Genomic DNA, 22,422 nt, shown 5'->3' with positions numbered 1-22,422 from the left:
GGACCACACCCAATGATCTTCTGGTTTGTGGTTACACAAACAAGAGAAATCCCTACATCCCATCCCACGGGCTCGGCCAGGCAGTCGTAAAGCTTTAAAGCTATCTTACCTCAAGGTTGATAGAATACTGGTTGACTTTCGTGACTATACAATGCAAGTTTTTTTGTTATCATAGTATTAATCTAGGCTCAGTAATACAAGATCATTAAGAGATGATCCTTACTTCTAGACCTCTAGGAAGAAGAGGCTAAAGCAGATAGAACTATTTAGGATAAAAACTGGATCAATAAGTGGTGATTCTTTCTTCATCTTTGGGTAAATTCATCAGTAGTAAATTTCCACCGGATGACAATAGAAGTACGTCGAAATCTTTTTTCACTAAATTTGAATTCCGTTTTACCGGGTAATTTAAGGAGAGGAAGTTAATTTTAAAAATGGTTCTTTGTTGTTCTTTTTTTGGCATCTCGCTACATCGAATGGACTCTTTCATTAGTTCTTTTAATCGGCTTCTGACTAAAATATGTCAGTCTCGATCAGAAATACCTTACCTTGAAAGGAACATTTAAAAACGAACAAGGAAAGCTGACTAAAGCAGACAAATGGAATTTAATCGCTCCCATAAAACATCTCAAAATGTACTTTAAATAACCTTATCTTCAAAATCTCGCCAATTTTCCTGTCATTCAAAGGTATTTAAGCTCTCATTCAAGAACGTTATCTAATTCAATAACTAGTCTGTCTGTGAAGAATGCTGTGTAATATTCAGGAGCAATACCGAAGTCGAATGCGTTGAGCATTGAGCAACGTTTCCACGAGATATCTTGAACACCGTTTCTGCGAACAAGGATTAACAAACTAAGGTAAGTTTTGATCATTAAATTGCTGTAAAATAGGAATAGCCAGGGTTGATATTTTGACAAGGGAGTTAATGGTGGCGTGGCGTACAAGCCATGTGTTGTTCACTTCTTCGAGTTGAGGTTAACTTCATCAAACACTAATGAGGCAAACAAACTTCGGTGGGTAGAGTCTCTTCCTCTAGTAACAACTGACTAACTCAAAGAGCTTTTAGACCCTCGCCTAGAACGGAATTTTGATCGGATTTTCCACTCAGTTGCCCCTACAAAAGCTCCTCTGTGGGGGTGGTCCTTCTCTGGCTTCATCGAGAACAGATTAGAACTTGTGATTTGGGCTAATAAAAAAAGCTTAGTGAATGTTTCTTTTTCCTGTAAAAATACCGACATACATTAATGAAGAACTAAATCGCCTAAACAGCTTTCAAAATTATTCAGCAATGGACAAAACCAAATGTTATTTTCTCGTGAACTATTTCAAATTAGTGGCATCTGGTTTGCTCAAAACGTCAACGTTTGCAAAAAGTTGGCGATGTTTCCGAAGGAATGTCACTCAAGTGGGAGGTCATGAAATCAGACACCGTGAGAATTGATGTGAACAAAATGTGGCTTGCAAGATAAACATTTTGATATTTTAATGTTTCAGTATGACAACATTATATAATGGATAAGTTAATGGAAGTTCTTTAAAGAAAAAACATACATTATTAGATTTCTTCAGTTAACTTCATCTCCTGTGGTCACAACTCGCAAAACTGTTTTTTTCTGAAGTTCCAGTAAATCCTTAATCCATCTCTTATTGAAGTAGTGTTACTTCGGGAAGAAAACTGGGCGATAATATAAGTTCTATACTTGATATTTCTATATGATATAACTCTATCAGTTCTAAACTGCTCTTCCTGGAGGTCCAGTAAGAATCATTACTTATTGATCTGGGCTACACAAACTTTATTATTCCTGGATCGCTTTCGCTGTCTTCTGCAATTATCGAGCTGATTACGCCACTGGACATAAAATGTCCTGTATAAATGTCGTATTCTTACAATGTGAAGCAAACAGGGCAAAGTAAAAAACGTTTACAGGAAATAGACTGACGTGAACACAACAATCAATCAACATGATAAGAGCTTGCAAGAATTTGAGTGGTTCAAATCTTAAAACGAACTCTCATGTCCTCCGGCTCCATAGTTATTACACCATGCACTGATATCTCTCATATATTATATATATAATGTGCATTGGAAGTTGCAGGTGTTGTAAAGTATTGATCCCCACAAAGATATCTCATACAAACAAGATTACTCTAGTGTTTGATTGAATGGCACGTGCCATTAGATTGACATTAACAATATACAAAGAATTGAAAAATTAATAATAAATTTGATAATAAAGCGTGTATTATGTTTAGCTAATGACATATTGAACAATGCCTTAATCAAGTTTTTTTGTTTAAAAGCAAGCTTCTTTTTCAGTACTTCCCAGACAGCTTGGCCGGTGTTTTCAATCGCAGTTTTATAGATGATATTTCAGTAATCTTCTTTCAAAAAAATATATGAATTTGAAAGACTATGGATTAGAGCATTGTCTTACAAATATAATCCTCATATAAAACAGCATTTCATTTGATATCTTCATCTGGTTTAAAATTAAACATAGAGTTTCCACTTTCCTAAATCGAGACTAACTTTACTCACAGAAATTCAGATTGAGTCAACCTTGAAATATTTCTTACTTTCTTCAACGACGATACAGTTGAAAACAACCTGTGATACATGAACATGTTGGAAATACACCGCAGTTGGAAATTCAAATCTATTTAAGTTTGCCTATATATTAAAAATAATGTGCATGTGTTATCACTGCATGGTTTAACCATATTTAACCATCACAGAGGAGACTAAATAAAGCGGTTAGATACGTGTTTAAATACATCAAAGCCTTATTAAAACATCTGGTTAAAATTGAGAATGCATGACAGTCTCAAATTAATGAACATGTACAAGTTTTGTTTGATGGAAACTATCTGCCGTTGCTTCCGAATTGATTTTTGCAAAGATAAGGCATTGTTAAATATGATGATTCCAACGTGAATCGACAGTAGACAAATCACTCTTTTTTTATATGGTTTTCTATATACGACATGTGAACATAGCGAGCTAAAGTCGATGGTTTCCGAAATAGTTCTGCGCATGCGAACGCCAAATATACGTACAATGAGCAGGCTCATCGCGGCGCAATTTGCATTGATAACGGCTTCCAATCCAACCACTAGCTACGATGTGTGCCCAATTAGGAACAACCCGGTCCCCTTACATACAACATTTCATATTCGCGTATTGTCAGTTGTAAAACATCAATAATAAATTAAATGAAAATCGCGTTACTTGAAAAACCACGATGACTGCTGTATTGATCTTCATTGATGGCAAGGCCACGCAAGCAGCGAATTCCTAAAAAGTTAACTATCGATCACATTTATCGAAATCAGTTGCGTTCAGTCATATGCAGAAAATGTGACTCAGTCTTCCAAGATACAAATGCATCCAGATTTGGTAAGCATCTTAGATTTTTTTTCGTTTTAATTTTGTGACGTACGTCAGCTCTGAGTCAAACGCAACGCGCAGAGCACAGCTGCTTACAAACACACATACACACGCTAGAATGGTCGCAATTAAAAACCGAAGTGTGTTCGCAATAAGGAAATTGTTACATACGGAATAAATTTTTCTCAGTTTTGCATTCCCTCGGCTCAATTCAACAGCAAGTGCGTGCATTTGTAAAATCTAACAAGTTTCCTACTAAAATAACAGGATTTGATAATAAAGGGAAGTCTGACCAATGAAAAACGTTTATTAATGCTATTTAAATGAAAGCTAAACGATACATTGAGGTTATATTTAAATTAGTAGTTGCAAAAATATCCTTTGTCTGGGGGTGAGTTTGAATACGGTCTTTGATTTTCCTAGGGAGGTAACTTGCAACAAAGATAAAAGATTCAGATGACAATCAAAGTTGACAAGCCAGGTCCCAATAGAAATGCAAATTGAAGTGTTGCGGATAAAATGAGTCGCTGGAAGGGTTAGGACCGTCTCTATCACGCTGCAGCTGGAAGACGGAGGCAAACGCTGAACCTCAAAAATGTCTTGGTTATATCTTGGTTATATTATTGCATTTCTCCTGTTTTCAATGGAACTTCAACCTTTTAGCGCAGTAGATTACAAGCTGGATGGAGATTCTTATATAACCTATATTCCTGCTGCAGAATTTCCAAAAACTACCTCGACAATTCATATGCTTTTTCGAACTGCTGAGAGCTTTGGAGTCTTGCTTCACGCACGAGGAACAAACGATGATTTTATTACGCTGGAGATTGTGAGAGGAAAATTGAGGTAAGAAATGATATATTGCTTTGGCGTCTACAGGACTAATCCTTGTTCGGTTATATTTCATTCATCAGTTTTGGTTACTTCACAAGACCTCTTCTCTGTGAAATGTGCTTTTTTCATTCTCTTTTTTTTTCCATCCACATCATGCAAAGTTGAATTTAAACATGAGAAAAGTGAAATGATATTTTTTCAACAAATTTATTAACACGCGACTGTAGTACACACTTTTTAATACGAATCTTTCTCGCCTTCTTAAACGCCGATTGCCGCTTCGGCAATTTGACAATTTACATTTTGACAATTGCTCCATCGTTTGATGCAAAGAAAGCGTCGAGGTTTTAGTTAAACGAGATACTGAAGTTCGTCCAAAGCCATGCCTAATTAGTTTTGTGGTTTTTAGTGAAATTTTTAATAAATATATATATACATTCTTTATCCTTTCCTTGTCGTATGCTAGTAGCCTAGTCCAGATTAAAAAAATTCATCAGGTCTCATTAGTTTGAGCAGATACAACTCATCACGGCATAACACGATCTTTGAAAAGCCAGGAATTTCAAACACAAATTATTTACGACAATTTTCGTATGCCTCTGTGGTAATAAAACGTTTTAAAAACCCATCAAAATATTTTCTTTTTGTTTATGCAAACGAAGTAGATAGGAGTACGACAGATATTGTTCGTCATTTTTTATCAAGATGAAGCATCACTTATGCGTTAGAGCAAAACATAGCTTTAATTCCAACGATATTATTGTGCTTTCCACAAAGATTATGCTCTCTGGAAGCGGATTTAGCCCTGATTTTAAGCCTTATCGCGTGTTCTTTCCACTGTCGATGTATTCTTTGCTATTGATGCAAAAAAGAAATAGTTTTGCATTATACCTGTGCATGGAATGGCAGATGATTTTAGCAACAGATAGATGCTATGAGATCACATGGAATAAAACACTACAGACGTACACTGAAATCCCTAATCCCCGGGTTAACCAATATTATTTCTGGTTTAATCAATTTCATTGATTTAAACAGTATCAAATATATAATTACAATACGTGTCATCTTTGATGCACATTTGCTTTTCAAAGCTCGTCTGGAATTTCAAAGGCTAGAATTGAAAACAATACTACATCTAGTGTTTGCTACAAAACCTGTGTATGGAGGTGCAGAATAAAACGATCACCAATTGCTCATAAACGTTGAAATATTTGGTAAATCTAGTGTCGCGGCCTTAATCCTGCATCAGTCTACTTATTTTGCTATGCAGAAAACAGTAAAATCCAGCGCGATTCCTTGCTGGGTCCAGACGAGAGATTCGTAGAGTAGGTTATACAGATCCGCTAATTAAACAAAGAAACTTTTCATTACGATTAACGGTGTGAGACATCCCAAAAAACTTATAAATCTACATCCATGCATTGCAGACACCATTCCTCCCCCCTGGGCACCCGAGCGACCCCCAGAAAAAGAAAGACTGATAACTTTGTGAATCGTGATGCCTTGTGATACAGCTTTGAATGTTTAGACTACGTTCTTGTATCTCCCTGCAGTAGATGAACATATATCAGTTGAATAAGATTAAGTATTTAAGTCTTTTATAGCCGGTTTCATTGTGGTTTACCAGAGATAAAGGGCCATGCCGTCATTCTGTCAGAATCACACACAGGACGAGTCTTTAGAGATTATCCGAATCTTGAATAAACCCTGGCTTTGTTTAAAAATGAGTCGTCTTATAGAAGCATGTAAACAAGCTTTGAGCAAACAAGAGAAGAAAATGAAGGACGCTAAGTTTTTTGGAAAATTAAAAAGTGATTGGTTTGGTGGCCACCTGTTCACGCTCAGACGCAGGGGGTGGGGGTGGGGCTTTTAAATCCCTGAAGGACCTCTTTGAGTCCCAGTCACAACAGTTGCCTCATGATAATTGCACATCAATCACTACGGAGAATACTTGAAGTTTTGTCTTCAATTTTGAGCAAACACAGCAGGCTTCTTCTAGTTACTTCTAAAAAACTTTTTTCACACATATTTGAGAAAAAATCACTGAAAGGGCAGGAGATGAGCGCGGGTTAACGGTTGCATGAAGACAATCAAGATATCTATGGTTAGGACACACTTCTCCTACACAGAATCTATATACGCCATTAATCATTCATGGCATATTTTGATAAGAAAATTTGAATGTTTTCGAGTTAAGATAATCCTTATTCTATATATAGGGCTGCTTCGATATGATTTGCCCAGATATGAACATGACTACTATAGGGTGTTTATACTAAGCCGAGGTGTATGCTTTGCGAGATCTCCGCATCAAGACCGTGGAATTGATTTTATAGAAGAAGTTGTCTGACAAAACAAGCTGCTCCACTTCCCGAAATCTCGCATCAAAAGGCGAGCAAGATCTTGCTATCAAAAAAATCCATATCTTTCTAACTGTCCGTCACAGATATTGATACGCGTCTCTGACTTAGTATCACCGGTTCCCTGACGCCTCGATTCGAGACAAAACATCTTGACAACATCGTTTACGAAATATTTGTTTTCTTCTAATTGAGAAATAATTTCAAAATTAATTTTGAATTTGATTAAACGGCACACGTCATATTTATTTGATATAAACAAGTTTGTTGTTGTTTCACAAATATGGGCAGATGATTAAAGAAAGTGAACGTATATTAGAGAGGCGTGGAGCAATGATTGTCAATTTATAGCAGTTTGACTTCTTAATGATGGCTTCTCGAAATATCGTTCAATAAAACTATATTTCAATGTTTATAATAAACCATGATAAGTTTATAACTTGGCGCCATTTTAGAGCAACATTCATGATAACTGTGATGGCTGAGGAATCGAGATTTTAGGGCATAAATAATCGCACTTTTTAATCATTCCACCTTCGCATGAAATATTTCCAGCATTCTTGAGTAACTATGATATCTCTCTACCACAGATATGTATCCGTGTTTGGTCGAGGTAGCACAAGGCCTGGAACCTATGATTACGTCATTGGAGATGATCTTGGCGATAATGAGTGGCATCAACTGGACATTGAACGCAATAAAAATCTTGTTGTAATAAAACTTGACATTACAAGACAGCGTTTGATTAGTGGAACGTCACAAATACATCAGAATACCGACGATTATATTACAGTGGCAGGATTACCCGCATCTATCAAGGATAGTCCCTCAATTACACCTACAAATACCTCAACATCCTTAAATACTCCTAAAGGCCTCACAGTACCGCCGGTATCCCTTACTAGAACTTTGTTCAAAGGATGTATGGCGGACGTCACTTTCAATAAAGTTAATATATTTGAAGCCACCAAAAAAAAAGCAAAAGAAGTACAAGTCTTTGGTAACCTGTGGCCAAAATGTGCTCCTGATGCAGAGAATTACTATCCACCAGCCACCTTTACTAAATCCACTTCGTTCATAAAACTAGATACGTTGAATGGACAGCATTTTGATTTGGGTTTAAAATTTCGGACTTTTGACCATACTGGAGTGTTGATACACTACAGATTTGGTTTGAACTCTGAAGGAAATTTACTTGTTGAGTTATTGAAGGGGGAAATAACGTTTAGTTATGCTTTCGAAAACGTGAAGATAAAAACAATTCTCTCTCCTAAACTAAGCACATATGCCAGTGGTGTCTGGCACAAGGTAAAGGTGAATTTCACATCAAATAAGGTGGATATTAATATCAATAATGCTACAACTCAGACGTTACTGGACGTCTCGAGAACGACAAATATCACACAAAATGCTGAACTAGAGATTGGAACGAGTTCAAAGGACAAGCCTTCCTTACAAGGTTGTGTCAAAGAAATACAAGTGAATGGGAAACATATTACTGTTCTTAAAAGCAATACGAGTAAGGATGTTGTTCTTGATCAATGCTACCTAAAAGATCTTTGTTTCAAAAGTCCGTGTCTCCACCAGGGTGTTTGCAAACAGCACAACTACAAGGTACAGTGTGATTGTACCAACACTAGTTACTCTGGTTCACGTTGTGAGAATATCTCAGCTTTACATCAACCCAACGCCACCTCAACAAGAAAGCCATCTATTACCATGTCCAGTGGCAAGTTACAAACACATAATTCCAGCCAAACAACTGTCAAAACCATCCGACCATCCACAACCAGTACTGACAAGTCATCGCTTCTCTTCTCCACGCAAAGTACAAACGTTAAATCTACCAGAAACTTGAAGCAAACCTCAACTGTGAGAACAGTTCATACCACAATGAGGACGAAACGCAAGCAATTAATCACAACAGATCATCTGGCGAGCAAGCAAGTAACTACGGGTGAATCAAAGCATTTCATGTCATCAACGAGTTCACCAGAGCAAGTTGTTACAAGAACAAGCAAGAAACCTTCAGGGAAACCAGACCAACCAATCTTAACGGACAGCCGAATCTCTACTACAAAACCAAAGCAATTCACCACAACAAGAATAGTTACAATAACCACCAGTGAAACCCAAGACGCCTCGAGCCCAAAATTAACAAAAACCTCGCGTCCACAGTTAACTACCCCACAACACAACCTACCCACTCGACCCTCAGCGTTACCCACACATCTAGCCACCCCAGGGTTTACCCAACCCACCAGACAAAAACCCACCCAAAAGAGAAACACACAAATTATCATCATCGAGAAGTCGAATACGATCACGAACTATGGTATTAACAAGAACCAGATTTTGGTGTATCTATTTTTGTTGATAATTTTCCTATTGTTCATTGGACTTATTGTGATAATTAGCGTGAAGATGAGTTATTTACAGGCCTGTTCTTGCCTAAGACGATTTCAAACAGTTAATGGTTCCATACCAAGACAGGATTCAATTGAATTGGGCCCGCAAGGTAGAAAAGAGTCGGGAACTGCGGTTAGAGTGAAAACCGAAAGGCCGTCTTCTTTCAATGATTCTGGTATTGATCGTAGCGAGTCGGGAACGAACAGCCACCGAAGCTCAGCGGAAGTTCAAGACGAAATACCCGACAGCGGAGATCTGGCAACCAGTTTAGAAAACCGCGGAGAGCTGAGTCCTAGTTCAGATGACTCGAATGAAGGATTCCTGATTTTGCAAGAGGATCCGACACTTTACACACAGAGAAGCTTTGGTTGGACTGTTTTGAACGGCACGAACACAATCAGACATTGCAGGACTTCTACCAGTGATCTGATACACGCCTCCAATGAAAATAAGCCGCGAGCATTCAGACCAGCGTACTACCCAAACTCGGAGATTTCCGATGTCGTTCGAGTGGAAGGTGACGTGAAAAGTGATAAAATGAAATATCGTAATCCAACGACGAAGTACCGACAGTTGACGACAAGCGACACCTCTAGTTCAGATGATATGCCCCCCAGCCCTGGTTTCGAAGCCAATTCTGAGTGTCAAGTGTTTTAAAATTTGGCAAGAAATTCTGAAATCTAATTCACCACAACGTTGGGTTGTCAAACATGGACAAACAATTCACCATCGTATTTCACAAACTCAGAGATATCCTTTGTGTTGAAGAGGGGCCGTAGAGACGGTTAGGTCTGAGACCTAATGTAGACACTCATTGAGAGCAAAAATCCAAGAATCTTAAATTATGGAAAATAGCATGTTCATTAGATTAAAATATCTATCCAGAAGAACAAATTATGTAGTCACGTTATATATGGCATTTGTAGAGAGACTTTTTACATATTTTATGGCAATTTTGTACATAACCTAAACAGCAACACCACGTATATATCTGCAATATATTTCAGAAAAAAATGTTATCTTGTAAAATTCAATGAGTATTCAAGGGGTTCCTGAGAACTCGTGTAAATGCTAAGCCACTTCAAGGTTAATCACCCTTCCATTTTAAGGGTTATTCGAGGATCTGAATTAGTACGAACCATAAAGCTCATTAGCCTAGCGTGGAGCATATCGCCTCGATCTTGTTTCACACTTGAAACTTTCGTCCTCTTTTATATTTGCATGAAAAATAATCGGTCCAATGAAGGACCAAAAAAAATTGCACAGCCGGCCATATTTCAGGCCGTCTGGCGGGGTATTGGTATAAGTTTTCAATCAGCAATAATCGCGCCTCAGATGAACTTCATCAGCTACGATAATGCCACTGCGCAAAGCTACCGACTATACCCTGCGATTACATTTTATATTCATAATACTGTCCCCACGCATGTGGGACGACAGTGGTATGTGCGGGCATGCGCAGTAACAACTTAGCAATACTTGGACCAATAAGAGGTTGAGATGAATTCAATCCGATTTCTAAGGGTTTTGCAAAAAGAAACGATTGAAAAGAAGCTCATAGCATCTACATGAAACACGAAGGAGTGTTAATCTTTAATGATTATAGAAAATGTTACAATTTACAACAGGTCAGAGTTCCTGAGACATGAACATGTTCAGTTAAGGTGACAGTACTGGCGTTTTGAAAGTCCCGTGATGTGCGATCACCTTTACTAAGCTTACACTGGGTTCGCTGTTTAAGTTCTTGCGCAAGAGTCTCGAATGTAAGGTTCACGTTATCAGCTTCTTTTGCTGACGCTTCGATGAAGATCATCTCCTCAAACTCAGCTAGCTCCTTGGCAGATGCACAAGGCACTTGCCGATCATGTAAATCATTCTTATTTCCAACTAAAACTTTGATGATGTTTTTCTTGCGCGAGTGTTTCTTAACGTCAGCTAACCATTGTGGAATTGAGGCAAAGCTCTTCTTATCACTTAAATCATAAACTAAAACAACAGCATCAGCCTGCCCGTAGTAACTCTGTGTGAGAGATCTGAACGACTCCATCCCAGCCGTATCCCAGCATTGCAGCTTCACCTTCTCCCCGTCAATTTCCAAACTCTTGACACAGAAATCGACGCCAATCGTAGAGCCAATGGTTTCCGAAAAGTAGCCTTTCGTAAACCGTCGTATCAACGAAGTCTTTCCGACTCCCGAGTTTCCAACGAGAAGAATTTTGAAAATGTAATCATAGTTCATGACGAGAATGACGAACGAACGAAATTAAATAAAAATCTGCCTTGACTTGTGTTGTGAGGTGTATCTCAAATCCTGTGTTGCTTATTTTTCAGACCACAGGAAACAAAACGTTAGCCACTAACGAGGTATTCCTCGGGTTCAGGTTACCCAACGTTCTTCAGAAACAGACTATTTCACACCGTTAATCGCGTCGATTTATCTTATCATATACCAATAGTAATTCTTTTAACAAAAAGCCAGAGCGAACTTGACAATTCGTGTACAAATATTGTATGCTTTCCTTCGTTGGCTGGCTCTCCCAAGTCGTATATTGTAACCACTTCCTCCTTGTCTTAAAACGAAATTTTCGTCGGTCGTTCTAACACGTTAACATGCAAACACTTTCGATTTCAAATTTTTTGAATTTGACCTTCAGCGATAGAAAGTACATGCAGTCTGCCCTGACGTTTGTATACCGTAGGTTTTTCAATTTCGATCAAAGCTTTGCCTTTGTCGTGGTTGAAATAAATGGAACTCGATGATGCCTTTTCAAGAAGAAGACATTTGTATACAAGCTCTTGCACGATAGCAAATGACGATAAATTCGCAAAGTCCGCGGTAGAAATCTCTTCCTGCTGTTCTTAATGTGACCCTTACTGTCTTTACGTTTTTTCCAGGCGATTTTTAGTTCAATATTGACTGATTTTGGCTTGAATAAATGCACTTCTTTCTTGAAAGCTTTCTTTAAATAAAATATTATTTCCAACTCTCGAAGCAATGACTTTTCTTCATCATCAGCTTTGTCATAACTGATGCTTCATATAATCTTTTTAATAGTTCGATTTCAGTACTTCAAGACTCAATACAAGATCTTTACTTACTTAGATTGAAAGCAATATGTAATTCGAGGCTTGAACATTAAACAATGTCAGGAAAAAAACAAGATTTATATAAAATATTAATGGTCGGACAAATCTGGCCACAGTTTCTCTCAGTTGCATGAAAACACGAAAAGCCGTTTCTGGTCAACCGCCAATTAAATGGACGTCTTAACGAGACCGCTCGTTGCAGTTTAAAACAAAATGTTATTGACGAAATAAAACTCGTTTTACATGAGGCACAATACACGCATGCAGAGTCAGCAGAGAGCCCATTAAAACACACGTGTTCTGAACAATGACTTTATTATCATTAGTGACATTAACCGAATTCATATTAGAGACGGGAAACTCATCGAAGACGGGAAACTCGTCTGATGTGAATTCGGTCGCAGACGGGTTTCTCGTCTGAATTTTCCCGTCTAACTTTCCCGTCAACAGAGACGGGTAAGTTGGACGGCAATCCCGTCTGGAAGAGAAACTCGTCTTAAATTCGTATTTAGACGGATAAATCCGACGAGTTTCTGAAATATCAACACGGTCAAGGACGGAACCAGGCTAAGAGAAGATAAACAAAATGGTTATCGTAATAATTACGACGACATTTTATGGATATAAATTAAAGTCGATTTCTGATATTGACACAAATTCTGTAGAAATCTCGTCTGGGTTATCGTCCACATCTTCCTCATCATCTTCACTACTCGTCTCATCAAATAAATCTTCATCGTTCATCTTTTCTTCACCATGTTCCACTTCGCTGTCCGAGAAAACTGTGGCTCGTTCTTCGTACATTTGTAAAATATCTTTCTTTTCTTCAGGTTTTTCATCACGCAGAGGCTGTGTTGAGTGTTCATCTTCCTTTTGCACTAAATTATCCTCCTCCTGTTTCCCGTTTCTTTCTTCATCTATCTTTCTTTCATCCATTACTGTTCCCTTACATCCCTTAATATTATCCACCATTGCTCCTTCGTACTCCTCCTTATCATCCATCACTGTTCTCTTAGATTGCTTTGTATCATCTCCCTCCATCCCCCTAGTTCCCTCTGTATCATCACTCAATGTCCTCCTACATCCCTCCACATCCTCAATCACTGTGTTTTTCAACTCTTCAGATACAACTTCCTTATTTCTTGATCCTCTGCTATCATCAATTTCACATCTTTCTCCAGTGGGTACCTCTTCATCTTCCACTTCTTCATTCAAGATTTTCTTACCTTCATGTTGTACAACAATGGATATCTCTTCAGTACCTTTGTTGTACTCATTTTGTCCCAGAATACTCCTTCTAATCCCTTCTTCATTGCCCACTGCTTTATCTGAAGTCTCATTGCTATCTTCTTCTTCTGAGTCAGAATAGTCAATGGCTAACTTTGATTTCTTACAAGGACTAGCCTCGTATGTTTCACTTTCAACATTACATTTATGCCCAAAATCTGATGTTTTTTCTTCGACATTTCCTTCGGAAATATCAATTTTAACATCATGTCTATCTTCAGTACGCCTGGTCTGGCGATGAAGAACTTGTCTTATCCAACAACCACGGTCAAAATATCCCTGAAATATTGCATAACAACCTCACATAAGCATTTTCATGATGCTCTATTTAAACTGTGCTTAATGCTCTAAGTAATACTCCTGCTTATAAAAAAATTGCTTTGCTACAAACCTGATTTTTCCATGCTAACATCAAACTTGTTTCATATGGACCATAAACCTGGTAATCAAAGCAATTATTTTCTTAACTTTAGATGTTTTTTCCCACAATCTTTTTTCCATCAGTACATATTTTCCAACCAATGCAACTCCAATAATTATATATACCTGTGCATCATTTGTACTTTCCCACTTGAATTCCCAGAACAGTGTTTGTGATGGATCACGTTTTGCTTTCTGCTCATTAGTAGCATTCTTGATCTAAATTATATTTGATATAATTTCTTAGAAATATTAATTCTAACAAAATATTAGATGTGAATTAAATATTTTTACAAACCTTGTGTGTTTTTCTTTCAGCGCTGGCAACAGTGATGCTGTTGTCATCTAATGTCTGTGAATGAATGTGAAATATATTAGTTTATTCCAAGTGATTCCATACCAATTTCATTATCACTACCTCAAAAATCTGAGAAGCGACCTTGTGTACAGAACAATGCAACAATACTTACTGGGTAGTTGAACGAACACCACCTTTTGGCATTCTCAGCTAAAAGACATGGATTTTATGGGTACAGTGTAAGTGTTTGTATACTAACTAAAGCTTTTAGAGTGAAATTTCAATAGCACAAATAAGTTCAGTTTACCTGATTCAATTTTTTCAAAAGTGATAAATGCAAATCCTCTTGACTCTTTGGTATCATGATCCCTGATTAGCTGCAGTAAGATAGTCATGAAATAGGAGTGTCATGGTGGAAAAAAATGAAGACGATCTTTAGATATAAACTATAGACATACCTTAATGTCCTCTATATCACCAAATACAGAAAAGTAATACGCTAGAGATGCTGCAAATGAAAAATGATATACCATTCAGATGTTATACCAGCCAGTAGTTAAGATACCATACCATTACAACTTAACCATACCATTACAACTTAACCATACCATTACAACTTAACCATACCATTACAACTTAACCATACCATTACAACCTAACCATATCTAACCACAACAACCATTCCAGCATAATAAAAAATCATACCATAAATATACCAGACCACGCACGATACCATCATCTCACCTTCATTAGTTTTCTTGTTTAAATTTCCAACATAAATTTTAGCTCTCCAATTTACTATATTGGATATAAGATTGGCCAGGAATATTTATTCTATATTGGCATAGCTACTAAACTTTTTCACAAACAAACAAAATGGGAGACAAAATTTGCGTAATATTTCTTTCATTTTTCTTACATCTTTTGGATACGCCGGTGCCTGCCTCAACGTTTGGTAAACTCAGCGCTTTAGAAACGACCTCAGCCTTTTGACATGAATCTTCCTGTTGTGTTTCGGCTTGTTTTCCAGAAACTTGGCGATGAGACGCGGTCTTATAACTCCAAGAATAGGTACTCATTTGGAAAATAGGAATTCTTTCTCTTAAAATTAAGAAATTGAAAGAAAAAGAAGGTATTTTTAATACTTTTTATACCATGCCAAATTTCTTGTAAGATTTTTTGTTAGTATATTACACCAAGTTTCCTCAGGAATTGTACAAACACGCGGGCTCGCGTAGCTGGGGGAGACAAATTAGACAAACAATATGTAAATTTGTTACAAAATCGAATGAAAAGTTCAAAAGGATCTTAGACAAAAGACCAAAAGAATATCAGTTTTCTTTAGAAATCTGAAAGGTTTGTGGCATTTACGCGGAGATTTCTTCATGCAATATCAAGGTTGGATCCTCAATTCCATAAATTTGCCAATGACGTTGTTGTTCGATATTTGATTAACGATTCAAATACACGCGCTGTCAAACGATACTGAGAAGTTTCTCATATTATAAACAAACATAAATCGATTATTAAACTGGCTTGCAAATTTACCGTTTTACGAAAAGAAAAGGAAATTCTTGTGGTATAATCCTGTTATAATACCAAGACACTTGAAGGTATGTTTTCGCTATTTCTTAAAACATACGTTTTCAATAAGTTTCTCTCGTGAAAATACACATAATATAGGAAATTGCTAGTATTAATATAATCCATCGGGTCACGTCTTTCTGTATATTGCAGGAAACTCGACATGGTTCATCGTATTAGACTTCCTGGTGAATAGCCACGACTATCGCAATGAAAAGCGACTTTATTCTCATCTAAGGATGAGTCATTTCAGTAAACACTCATTTAATAAAAAGTATGAGCAATAAATAAGTAATAATTAGCATTATTTTAGTAGCCTAAATTGTTGTATTTTCTTGGGTAATACAGACTCTGGTATTAATCATGTTTTATTCAAGTGATCCAGCGCACAATGACACTAACCAGGCCTCCTCAAATCAGGACAAATATTCCTCGATAAGAGTGTTAGATCAGACCAACAGAAACATTCTTCCAACAGAAACAAGCATCTTGGGCAGATTTTCGTGTGAGTTTTCAAATGAGCGACAAAAGAATATGGCCAAAACTGCAAAACAGCGTCCGTATACAACACTTGAATTGGGTAGGGGATCTCATTCGATATCAAATGATCAACGGAGATCAAAATCGCTCAGCACAAACAGAAGAAAGAAGGATAAAGATGCAGAAAGTGGAGACAAGACTACAGATTCATTTGCTGATATTCTACAAACTGCTAGACATTCCTTTTATTTAAGCTTTGAATCATCAAAAGATATTGACTTAAAGGCTGGTTTAACTTCAGTTATTTCAGAGGATGCGAATAAAACATCAGACAAGTTAATTACTGAGCCATCTGACACAGAAAATACCTGCTCTGTTGTTGAAGGTGATGCCAATCTTCTTCCGAGCGGTGTTGAGACACCAGTCTTAAATAATAACTGGTCAGCAGTGAAAGAGGACATGTCACCTGGATCAGGCGAATCGCTAGTTTCGTCACCGCGTTATCACACCTTAACTGAAGATGAGTTGGAGGAGGAGCTAATTGAAGAACAGGAAGTGAGATCACGAAATGACTCTGTTGTTTTGAGACATGAGATAATAAGATCGTACTCCATCACTGAAAACCTTGCAAGTGAAGCTCATCAAAATGATGTGAATAATAAACTTAATGAAGCAGATGTTAGAAAAGGTTATGTTGCACTTAGTTATGATGCCAAAGGAGCTTTATGGGAAGATGATTCTGAAGAACCTGCCTCACCTTCAGGACAAGGCAAACCGGAGAATGAAATCAACATTTCACATACTTATCAAGTAACTGTTGATAAAAAAGCTCAGAGCTATGAGCTCAAGTAATTCAACTGAAGAACATGGGGAGAGTAGTTTATCAGAGCGTCTAGAAAATACACCAAGGAACTGTGTAAACAGGGAACAAGATAATCATATCTCGTCAAGCCGTCATGATAGCGCGCCAAAACGTTTGACAGTCGATATTGGTGAGTTACGTCGACTTTCTGATGGTCAGTCTAAAGAAAACCGCGCGAAGCATATCAGTGTTTCGGGCGGGACAGTTCGAGAAATTAAATTCCTTCGTTCACCCACGTCGCGGGTTTCCACTCTGTTCTCGACCAAAATACCCGAGATTCGCGGCTCGGAGAAACAGAAAAGCAGTAAAACCAAAGCAACCATTGAACCAGGGTTCGTCTTCTTTGGCGATGGTCTTTTTGACTTCACAGAGGAACGCAATGAGGAAGCTGTGGCGTTTAGCACAGAAATTGGCAACCTTCGCGCAAAATTATGCGGCAAAGTTGAGCTAAACCTGGGATATTTATTGAGTCCAACTGTCACACAAGATTCGAATAGTTTGCCTGAGACTTTGGAGGAAGTCAGGTTGTCTTTGGAAATTTTTATTGAAGATCAAGAATCACCTGTGCTTATGAACTGCAGTTCAAAAACTTGCGTGAGTGAAGTTTTAGCGAAGGTTTTGGAAAGAGTTTGGAAGCAAACCGTGAACCCAGACAGCATTATTAACAGTGCTTACACATTGAAAGTTTGTGGCTACCAGGAATACTTGAGTAGTCTTAAGTTGTTATGTGAGTATGAATACGTTCATCGTTGTGTTATGGCGAGGCAAACGGTTCGACTTGTTTTGCTTGATAGTGATCAAGTACCACGATCTTTAGCCCGCAGTGAATTAGACGACGTCGCAGATTGCGAGCCGAGAATTTACAGCCAGTTTTTTGAACGGTCTCTTGACACGTCCGTATCGCGAGACGGACTCAGCGTGCTTCGTGAGGCTTTTGAAGAGGAATTGAAACGTGTCCTCAAAGATGCAGACAGCTTAAGACCCTGTTTTCAACCTGGACGTTTGGTTCAAAGCGTCAGAGCTGTTTGCACAACGCTGGGTCAAATTGAGACGAAAGGCATCGTGAATTCTGTGCATTCTCTCAAGGAGATGAAGAGAAAGTACGACGAAGCTTGCCAAGCCGCTTCACCTTCACCAAAGAACGTTCCCGTGGATATGCCTGAATTACGGTCATTACTTCAGGAACTATACAGACATGTTTATCTTCTTATCGAGTTGTATTGCAATACATTCAACACAGATTTTGGTAGAATTTGTATCAGTGAAAAGGTGATTCACGGGTCTATTGAAGTGACTGCAATGACGGACAAATTCAGCATCTTTATTCCGACTGCATATCGCATTCCCCCCGATTGGAAAGAGAAATTTGAATCGTATGTTGTCGAAGGGAAGATTTACTATGGGACGAATCTGCTCAGCGTGCCTGAATATACGATTTCTGGTGGAATCCGAACGAATTTCTTCGCTCAAATATCCTGGCAGTGTTTTATGGAGTTTGGGATTGAACTTCGCAAGCTTCCACGAGAGTCTAAACTCTGCCTCACATTATATGGGGTAGCCCCTTTACCCAAGAATGCAACCTTGGCACCAACCCGCACTCCGCTAGGCTGGACCGCAGTTCAGTTGTTTGACTTCAACGGTGTTTTGGTGTCAGGTTCTCAGCTCTTTGGCTTATGGCCAAATCAAGCAGCAAACCCAATAGGAACATCCACCTCGAACCTTATCGACAAGCGAAGTGCAATTCTTCAAGTGGACTTCACCCAGCACATGTCAGACATCGTCTTCCCGTCGTTAAAGATACCAGAACGTGAAGCTGATGCATCGGAAACTCCGCCTGAAGACTTGTTTAAAAAGTTTCTTTCAAGAGACATGTTCGAAGATCTTCGTCCTGAAGACATTCAAAAGATCTGGAAAAACCGTTTATACGCGTCCATGGTATGTAGTTCACAAATATACCTTTTTCCATATTCATCGTGTTCTATATTAATCCACATATGCATACAAGTTCAGTAACAACCTTGTCTATTGTATTAAAGATCCCCAGTATGTTGCCCTTGCTGTTGTCAAGTGTACCAGACTGGACGTACCAGAACCTTCCCGAGATCTACCAACTGCTGGCAAACTGGAAACCAATGTCTCCTGTCAATGCGATGGAATTACTTAAGGTTCAGTTTCCGGACCAGATGGTTAGGGCAACGGCTGTGAGTTGGATGGAATGTTTCTCTGATGATGAATTGTGCGATTATTTGCCACAACTTGTCCAAGCTCTGAAGTACGAGAGTTATCATAACTCGCCACTTGCAAGGTAACGTCTGGTTTTCTGATTTCTGCAATTAGACGAGAGAATTCGAAAAGCTAGGTTAGCGTTAATACTTTTGAACAACTGGCCCCAGGACAACAAGTTTTCTTAGAATTCCTTTTGAGGTAAAACTGTCTACGAAACTTCCAGAAATAGTGTAGATCAGATACAATTAGATGAAACTTGATTTTGGGCCAGCAGGGACACAATGGGTGAGATCAATTTCATCTTGTTTATCATTCCAGGTTCCTAATCGAAAGAGCTCTGCACAGTTCTCGTCTCATGCACTACTTGTTCTGGTATCTTAAAGACAACATCGGAGATCCTAAATTTGGCCAGCGGTATCAGGTAATACTTGGTGGACTGCTCAGTGTATGTGGTAGCTTGCAGCGCGACCAGTTCACGAAACAAGACGAACTCGTGGCGAGGATCACCGATGTTGCGGAAAAGGTAAAGAAGTCGAAAGAAAACCTGCGAGACGACGTCCTCCGTGGGGAACTGGGAAAGATACCACAGGAAACCCTGGAGTGTCTCAGGCTTCCCCTCAACCCCGGAGTGGAAATCACAGCAATTCTGGCGGACCAGTGCTCGTATTTCAACTCCAATTCCTCCGTTCCCCCCCTTCGCTTGCTGTTCAAAAACTCCGACAGACATGGCTTCGAGATTGATACAATCTACAAGGTTGGAGATGACCTGCGTCAGGATGCACTGACCATGCAGTTGATTGGTATCATGAATAAACTATGGTTAAAAGAAGGACTGGATCTCAAGATGGTCACATACAGGTGTCTACCTACCGGGGCTGAGATGGGTATGGTGGAGTTGGTGCAGGAGGCACAAACGTTACGTGAAATTCAGACAGAATATGGTCTTGCAGGTGGGTTATAAGTCTCATTTTCTTCTGGTTGTTTGCACCTGTTCAATCCATCATCTCTGGCCAATTTTTAAAAGAAGCTCATCTCTCTTACGCAGGTTCGTTTAAAGATGAACCACTTGCAAGATGGCTGCTCAAACACAACCCAATTGAGAAAGAATATGGTGAAGCTGTGAATAATTTTATTTCATCTTGTGCAGGCTACTGCGTTGCTACGTATGTCATAGGTATTTGTGATCGCCATAATGACAATATCATGGTGAAAAAGACAGGTATAGTAATTTCTCTTACCCACAAACTCACCTTTACGGCTTCACCTCACTTGTCTGTTTCCAATCTTACCAGGTCATTTGTTTCACATCGACTTTTCCAAGTTCTTGGGACGCTCGCAAATGTTCGGCAGCTTTCGTCGGGACCGTTCGCCGTTCGTGTTGACGTCGGATATGGCATACGTCATCAACGGCGGTTGTACTCCAACAAGTCGCTTCCAAGATTTTGTAGATCTGTGTTGTCGGGCGTTCAACATAATAAGACATCATACAAACCTGTTTTTGAATCTTCTTTCCCTTATGCTCAACTCTGGGATCCCATATTTGAGTCAAACCAACGATCTTAAGTACGTCTATAACGTTTTACTCCCACAAGCGACGGATCTCGAGGCCACAACAATCTTCACCCGACAAATTGAATCCAGTCTAGCATCAAGGTACATACGAATATGTGGTGATCCAAAAGAGAACAATGTTTCCTCGGTTTGTCCATCTTTAAAAGCCATAGCTTGAAAGCAATAATTCTTGGTTTTTCCACCTTTATTAAACATGGCGAGGAAACAATGTTACCTGGTCTGTCCGTGAACCATGACTAGAAAAATAACGCAAACTTTATTTTGTTATTTCACAGGTTTACTCAGGTGAACTTTTTCATTCACAATGTCGCTCAGATCCGCCATGCTTCTCAAATGAAAGACGATGATTCTGCGATGCCTGTCCTGTCTTTCTCTCTTCACACGTACAGTCCTGCAACGGACGACAAGATCACCTCAGCCAGAGTAGTCGATTATCAGAAGCGATACACACCAGAGAAATATTACGTCTATCTTATCAACGTGTGTCGAGAAAATCAGGAGAGACCCACGTTTGTCTTTCGAAGATACAGTCACTTTCACGAGTTCAACGCGAAACTAACAGATCTTTTCCCGCATCGGAACTTACCTAAATTACCAGGTATACTTTCTGATTTCCTTCACAGCACCGTCAGCACATACCATACACTTGCCTGTCTTTACTTAGTATGTCTCTATACCTACTCTTTCTCCTTTAGGGAAAATCTACCTCGGCCGATCCCAAATCCGAATGGTGGCAGAGAAACGTCGCCAGGATTTCGACCGTTACCTTCAAGCGTTGCTTTCTCTTGAAGACGTAAATTCCTCGAAGCTCGTCTACACGTTTCTTCATTCTCTGCCATCAGACGATTTTGATGTGAAGAAATACGCTGTCCGGTTGTTACCAGAAGAACGCTATCCTCGGGACAGACCGATAGGAGGAGAGGTGAAGGTTTCGATATCCTTCTCGGCGTATCAGCTCAACATTATGATCATGCATGCAAAAAATCTGCTGCCAAAAAGCGCTGGAGGTCTTTCAGATCCTTACGTGAAAATCTACCTCACGCCTGATCCAAATAAATCGACAAAACGTAAGACAAAAATCGCACGGAGAACTCTTAATCCAACTTATAATGAGACATTCGTCTGGGTAATCTCGGAAGAGGAGCTTCGTCAACGAGAGATTAGGATTACAGTTTGGGATTATGATGTTTTGACGGAGAATGAACTTATGGGAGGAGTTCTTATTGATCCATCAGATTATGACTTTAATAACCAGTTTGTCGGATGGTTCACGTTGACAGATCTTAAAGGAAGCTGAACTTTAAGATTTCAGCTGTAATGCGTCGTTTACCAATGAATCGAACTGAATAGGAATGTGATATTTAGAAATTTTATTGGGTAGTTAGATATTTTTCTTAGTACGACTATTGAATGCCAACACATACTCTTAGGATATATTTCAAATCTTAGTTATATTTAATCAAATAGGTACACCTAAAATAAATTCTTTCATGACATTTTCGGGCAGTAAATATGAATAATGTAATCTTAATATTTTTAATACTTTTTTTAATCAAGGGGTGGTGAATCATATCAATTTTAAGCAATGTAAATCAATATTGTAATT

At 38.7% G+C, this 22,422-nt stretch overlaps 3 protein-coding genes, 1 non-coding gene and 1 pseudogene across 5 annotated transcripts; 2 read left to right on the top strand and 3 right to left on the bottom strand.

Moving 5' to 3' along the window:
• Positions 1-747: 747 nt before the first annotated feature.
• Positions 748-9,976, top strand: LOC114516675 (contactin-associated protein-like 2). 2 transcript variants are annotated; one of them, XM_028536213.1, is made up of 3 exons: positions 748-860; positions 3,818-4,240; positions 7,182-9,976. In XM_028536213.1, the coding sequence occupies exons 2-3, from the start codon at positions 3,990-3,992 to the stop codon at positions 9,655-9,657; spliced, it is 2,727 nt and encodes a 908-aa protein (XP_028392014.1). In that variant the 5' UTR covers positions 748-860; positions 3,818-3,989; the 3' UTR covers positions 9,658-9,976. The 2 variants fall into 2 exon arrangements, with proteins under 2 accessions (XP_028392014.1, XP_028392015.1); XM_028536214.1 differs by lacking the exon at positions 748-860 and adding an exon at positions 3,339-3,403.
• Positions 9,977-10,236: 260 nt separating this feature from the next.
• On the bottom strand, positions 10,237-10,375 carry LOC114516908. The gene has a single exon (XR_003686330.1). It is a non-coding gene; the product is annotated as a U4 spliceosomal RNA (small nuclear RNA).
• A 211-nt stretch (positions 10,376-10,586) lies between these two features.
• LOC114516830 lies at positions 10,587-12,006 on the bottom strand (annotated as a pseudogene).
• A 317-nt stretch (positions 12,007-12,323) lies between these two features.
• LOC114516829 (HIV Tat-specific factor 1 homolog) lies at positions 12,324-15,255 on the bottom strand. Its single transcript, XM_028536416.1, has 9 exons — positions 15,012-15,255; positions 14,837-14,890; positions 14,551-14,600; positions 14,400-14,469; positions 14,265-14,302; positions 14,093-14,146; positions 13,921-14,013; positions 13,766-13,813; positions 12,324-13,653 (listed from the first exon to the last, which is right to left on the bottom strand). Exons 1-9 carry the CDS (start codon positions 15,169-15,171, stop codon positions 12,703-12,705), a joined length of 1,518 nt encoding a protein of 505 aa, XP_028392217.1. The 5' UTR covers positions 15,172-15,255; the 3' UTR covers positions 12,324-12,702.
• A 114-nt stretch (positions 15,256-15,369) lies between these two features.
• LOC114516438 (phosphatidylinositol 4-phosphate 3-kinase C2 domain-containing subunit beta-like) lies at positions 15,370-22,420 on the top strand. The gene is made up of 8 exons (XM_028535912.1): positions 15,370-15,705; positions 15,830-18,953; positions 19,055-19,323; positions 19,563-20,194; positions 20,290-20,463; positions 20,537-20,897; positions 21,092-21,414; positions 21,512-22,420. Exons 2-8 carry the CDS (start codon positions 16,995-16,997, stop codon positions 22,111-22,113), a joined length of 4,320 nt encoding a protein of 1,439 aa, XP_028391713.1. The 5' UTR covers positions 15,370-15,705; positions 15,830-16,994; the 3' UTR covers positions 22,114-22,420.
• Positions 22,421-22,422: the final 2 nt, after the last annotated feature.

The sequence above is a fragment of the Dendronephthya gigantea genome, unplaced genomic scaffold (assembly GCF_004324835.1).
Source record: "Dendronephthya gigantea isolate DGI-Jeju-01 unplaced genomic scaffold, DenGig_1.0 000006F, whole genome shotgun sequence".
In the NCBI taxonomy this organism is placed as follows: Eukaryota; Metazoa; Cnidaria; class Anthozoa; order Malacalcyonacea; family Nephtheidae; genus Dendronephthya; species Dendronephthya gigantea.
This window is presented reverse-complemented; position numbering and strand designations above follow the sequence as displayed.